General features: G+C 42.2%; 1 protein-coding gene across 1 annotated transcript; it reads left to right on the top strand.

Moving 5' to 3' along the window:
• The first annotated feature begins 337 nt into the window (after positions 1-337).
• LOC125549622 (BTB/POZ and MATH domain-containing protein 1-like) lies at positions 338-1012 on the top strand. Its single transcript, XM_087514519.1, has one exon. It carries the CDS (start codon positions 338-340, stop codon positions 1010-1012), a length of 675 nt encoding a protein of 224 aa, XP_087370645.1.
• The last annotated feature ends 3783 nt before the right edge of the window (positions 1013-4795 follow it).

Raw genomic sequence — 4795 nt, 5'->3', positions numbered from 1 at the left:
CTCAACCAGGAAACCACCAAATAAATACTAGGCTCACGTATTGGCCTACAAAGCACTACACCTTCCTGATCCAAACACAATTTGAATACAGTTTGTCTAATTCACATCTATATGTTTTTTAAGGATGTCACATCTAACCTTCCACAAGTATATAATGCATCAACAAGAAACAAAAAAAAACTAGGATAAAAAAATAGACCACAAACAGAGTGAAAATCAGCTTAGATATGACATAACTATGTCATATCTAGATGTGTCCTAGACAGACATTTGAATAAGTTGGATTTTCTCCGCCGCCGCCACCGCACAAACTGCAGCGATGGAATCATCGGTGCCAATGGCTGTGTCGACGTGCACCTCCGAGACGGCGACGGGCAAGCACGTGTTCAGGATCGCCGACTACCATATACGCAAGGGTTTGGGCGTCGGCGAGTACATACAGTCCGCCACCTTCGCCATCGGCGGCTACGACTGGCGTGTTCGCTACTACCCCAATGGAGCCATATTCCCGGAGTGCAGCGGCTATGTCTCGGTCTACCTCGAGCTTCTCACCAGGGACGCCAAGGTCAGGGCGGACTACGAGTTCAGGCTCATCGACTCGGGTAGAGCGCCACCGCCGTCGCCAGTGACACATCTGTTTACTAACAAGTACAACACAGTCGACCCGGATGAAGCTCCTGCTAACTATGGAGCTCCCAGGTTTATGAAACAGCAGGAGATAAAACCGTACCTGCGGGACGACTGCCTGGAGATTGAGTGTGAAGTCCTCGTTATCAATGCTATAACAAAACTTGAGGTGCAGGAGGTGCCGCCCTCGGACCTGCCGAATCATCTCAGAAAATTGCTGGATGGCAAGAGAGGAGCAGATGTGACTTTTGAGGTTAAAGGCGAGGTTTTCTCTGCTCACAAGATTATGCTCGCCACGCGATCGCCGGTCTTCGACGCTCAACTCGATGGACCCCTGACAATTACTAACATGATTCGGACGGACTTTAAGCATCGATACGAGTGATAAAATCTCATCGTAGTCAGCACCTTGAACTTGTCGAAAACCTTTTGCAAAAATTCAAGCTTTGTAGATAGTGACACTACTATCAGCGTTCGTCTTCCTCTTGAAGATCCATTTATTCTGAATGGCTTCCCGATCATCGGGCAAGTCAACCAAAGTCCATACTTTGTTCTCATACATGGATCCTCTCTCAAATTTCATGGCCTCCAACCATTTCGTGGAATCTGGGCTCATCATCGCTTCCTCATAGTTCATAGGTTCGTCATGGTCTAGTAACATGACTTCCAGAATAGGATTACCGTACCACTCTGGTGTGGAACGTACTCTCGTTGACCTACGAGGTTCGGTAGTAACTTGATTCGAAGTTTCATGATCATCATCATTAACTTCCTCACTAATTGGTGTAGGCATCACTAGAACTGATTTATGTGATGAACTACTTTCCAATTGGTGATGAGGTACAATTACCTCATCAAGTTCTACTTTCCTCCCACTCACTTCTTTCGAGAGAAACTCCTTCTCTAGAAATGATCCATTCTTAGCAACAAATATCTTGCCTTCGGATCTGTGATAAAAGGTGTACCCAACAGTCTGCTTTGGGTATCCTATGAAGACACATTTCTCCCATTTTGGATTCGAGCTTATCAGGTTGAAGCTTTTTCACATAAGCATCGCAGCCCCAAACTTTAAGAAACGGCGGCTTAGGTTTCTTGCCAAACCACAGTTCTTACGGTGTCGTATCAACGGATTTAGATGGTGCCCTATTTAATGTGTATGCAGCTGTCTCGAATGCATAACCCCAAAACGATAGTGGTAAATAGGTAAGAGTGATACGTCTCCAACGTATCTACTTTTCCAAACACTTTTGCCCTTGTTTTGGACTCTAACTTGCATGATTTGAATGGAACTAACCCGGACTGACGCTGTTTTCAGCAGAATTACCATGGTGCTATTTATCTGCAGGATCAAACATTCTCGGAATGACCTGAAACTTCACGGAGACACTTTTCAGAAAATAAGAAAAATACCTGCCAAAGATGAAGGCCAGGGGGCCCACTGTCTTGGCACGAGGGTGGGGGCGCGCCCCCTACCTCGTGGGCCCCCTGTTGCATCTCCGACTCCAACTCCACCTCCATATATTGAGTTTCGATGAGAAAAAATCAAGGAGAAGAAATCATCGCGTTTTACGATACGGAGCCGCCGCCAAGCCCTAAAACCTCTCGGGAGGGCTGATCTGGAGTCCGTTCGGGGCTCCGGAGAGGGGAAGCCGTCGCCATCGTCATCATCAACCATCCTCCATCACCAATTTCATGATTCTCACCGCCGTGCGTGAGTAATTCCATCATAGGCTTGCTGGACGGTGATGGGTAAGATGAGATTTATCATGTAGCCGAGTTAGTTTTGTTAGGGTTTGATCCCTAGTGTCCACTATGTTCTGAGATTGATGTTGCTATGACTTTGCTATGCTTAATGCTTGTCACTAGGGCCCGAGTGCCATGATTTCAGATCTGAACCTATTATGTTTTCATCAATATATGAGCGTTCTTGATCCTATCTTGCAAGTCTATAGTCACCTATTATGTGTTATGATCCGTTAACCCCGAAGTGACAATAATCGGGATACTTACCGGTGATGACCGTAGTTTGAGGAGTTCATGTATTCACTATGTGTTAATGCTTTGTTCTGGTTCTCTATTAAAAGGAGGCCTTAATATCCCTTAGTTTCCGTAAGGGCCCCGCTGCCACGGGAGGGTAGGACAAAAGATGTCATGCAAGTTCTTTTCCATAAGCACGTATGACTATATTCGGAATACATGCATGCCTACATTATATCAATGAACTGGAGCTAGTTCTGTGTCGCCCTAGGTTATGACTGTTACATGATGAACCGCATCCGGCATAATTCTCCATCACCGATCCATTGCCTACGAGCTTTCCATATATTGTGCTTCGCTTATTTACTTTTCCATTGCTATTGCTATCATCACTACAAAATACCAAAAACATTGCTTTTACTACCGTTACCTTTTGTTACCGTTGTCACTACTATCATATTACTTTGCTACTAAACACTTTGCTGCAGATATTAAGTTTCCAGGTGTGGTTGAATTGACAACTCAGCTGCTAATACTTGAGAATATTCTTTGGCTCCCCTTGTGTCGAATCAATAAATTTGGGTTGAATACTCTACCCTCAAAAACTGTTGAGATCCCCTATACTTGTGGGTTATCAAGACTATTTTTTGGCGCCGTTGCCGGGGATCATAGATCTATTCTTTGAGTCACTTGGGATATATATCTGCTTATCATTATGAAGAACCTGAGAGATCCAAAAACCAAGATCTATCCCTCAACTACGAGGGGAGGTAAGGAACTGCCATCTAGCTCTGCACTTGATTCACCTTCTGTTTTGAGTAAGCTTGCGACACCTACACCTTCTTCTGCTATTCGTTCTGATATGTCGCATGTTATTGATGATGCCACTTCTGCTATGCATGATATTTATGATGAAACTACCTCTATGCCTGATACTACTATGCCACTTAGTGATTTTCTTGATGAACAACTTGCTAGGGCTAGAGAAATTGAAAATATTGAATCTGATGATACTGATGAAAGTGATGATGAAGAACCACTTGCTATTCCTAAGGGTTATGTATTTGATCAAGATGCTTCTTTAGCCATTTTAGCTTGCAGAAATAGAACTGAACTTAAAAAATTATTAGCTAAATGGAGTAAGCAATCCCTAAATGATAGAATGAAACCTGGCCCTGCTTTGGCTACTTCACCTATCTTTGTTACTGATAAGGATTATGAATTCTATGTTGATCCTGATATAATTACTTTGGTTGAATCTGATCCTTTTCATGGTTATGAATCTGAAACTGTTGTGGCACACCTTACTAAACTGAATGATATAGCTACCCTGTTCACTAAAGATGAGAGAACTCACTACTTTTATATCCTTAAAATATTTCCGTTCTCATTAAAGGGTGATGCTAAGATATGGTTTAATTCTCTTGATCCTGGTTGTGTGCGTAGTCCCCAGGATATGATTTATTACTTCTCTGCCAAATATTTCCCTGCTCATAAGAAACAAGCTGCTTTAAGGGATATATATAATTTTGTGCAAATTGAAGAAGAGAGTCTCCCACAAGCTTGGGGGAGGCTTCTCCAATTACTTAATGCTTCGCCTGATCATCCTCTTAAGAATAATGAAATACTTGATATCTTTTATAATGGACTAACCGATGCCTCCAGAGATTACCTGGATAGTTGTGCTGGTTCTGTTTTCAGGGAAAGAACACCAGATGAAGCTGAAATTCTATTGAATAATATGTTGACGAATGAAAATAATTGGACACCTCCAGAGCCAATTCCTGAGCCTATTCCTAAACCAACTCCGAAGAAGAGGGGTATTCTATTTCTCAGTCCTGAAAATATGCAAGAGGCAAAGAAATCTATGAAAGAAAAGGGTATTAAAGCTGAAGATGTTAAGAATTTACCTCCTATTGAAGAAATACATGGTCTTAATTTACCGCCTGTTGAAGAAACATATAACCTTAATCCTTTACCTATCGAAGAAACTCATGGTCTTGATAACCCGACACATGTAGTAAAAGTAAATTCTCTCTATAGATATGATAAAGCTATAATCCCATTTACTAAAATTGCTAGCCCATGCTTAGATGAGTTTGACAAATTTATGGCTAAGCAAGAAGATTTTAATGCTTATTTTGGTAGACAATTGAAATAAAATTCAAATATGCTTGGACACTTGGGTGAT

The sequence above is a fragment of the Triticum urartu genome, chromosome 3A, assembly GCF_056163025.1.
Source record: "Triticum urartu cultivar PI428250 chromosome 3A, HENAU_Tu73, whole genome shotgun sequence".
NCBI classification, from domain to species: Eukaryota; Viridiplantae; Streptophyta; class Magnoliopsida; order Poales; family Poaceae; genus Triticum; species Triticum urartu.
This window is presented reverse-complemented; position numbering and strand designations above follow the sequence as displayed.

Bases quoted from the DNA above. Each gene is read 5' to 3' on its own strand.
- LOC125549622 (XM_087514519.1), top strand. From the start codon at position 338: ATGGCTGTGTCGACGTGCACCTCCGAGACGGCGACGGGCAAGCACGTG.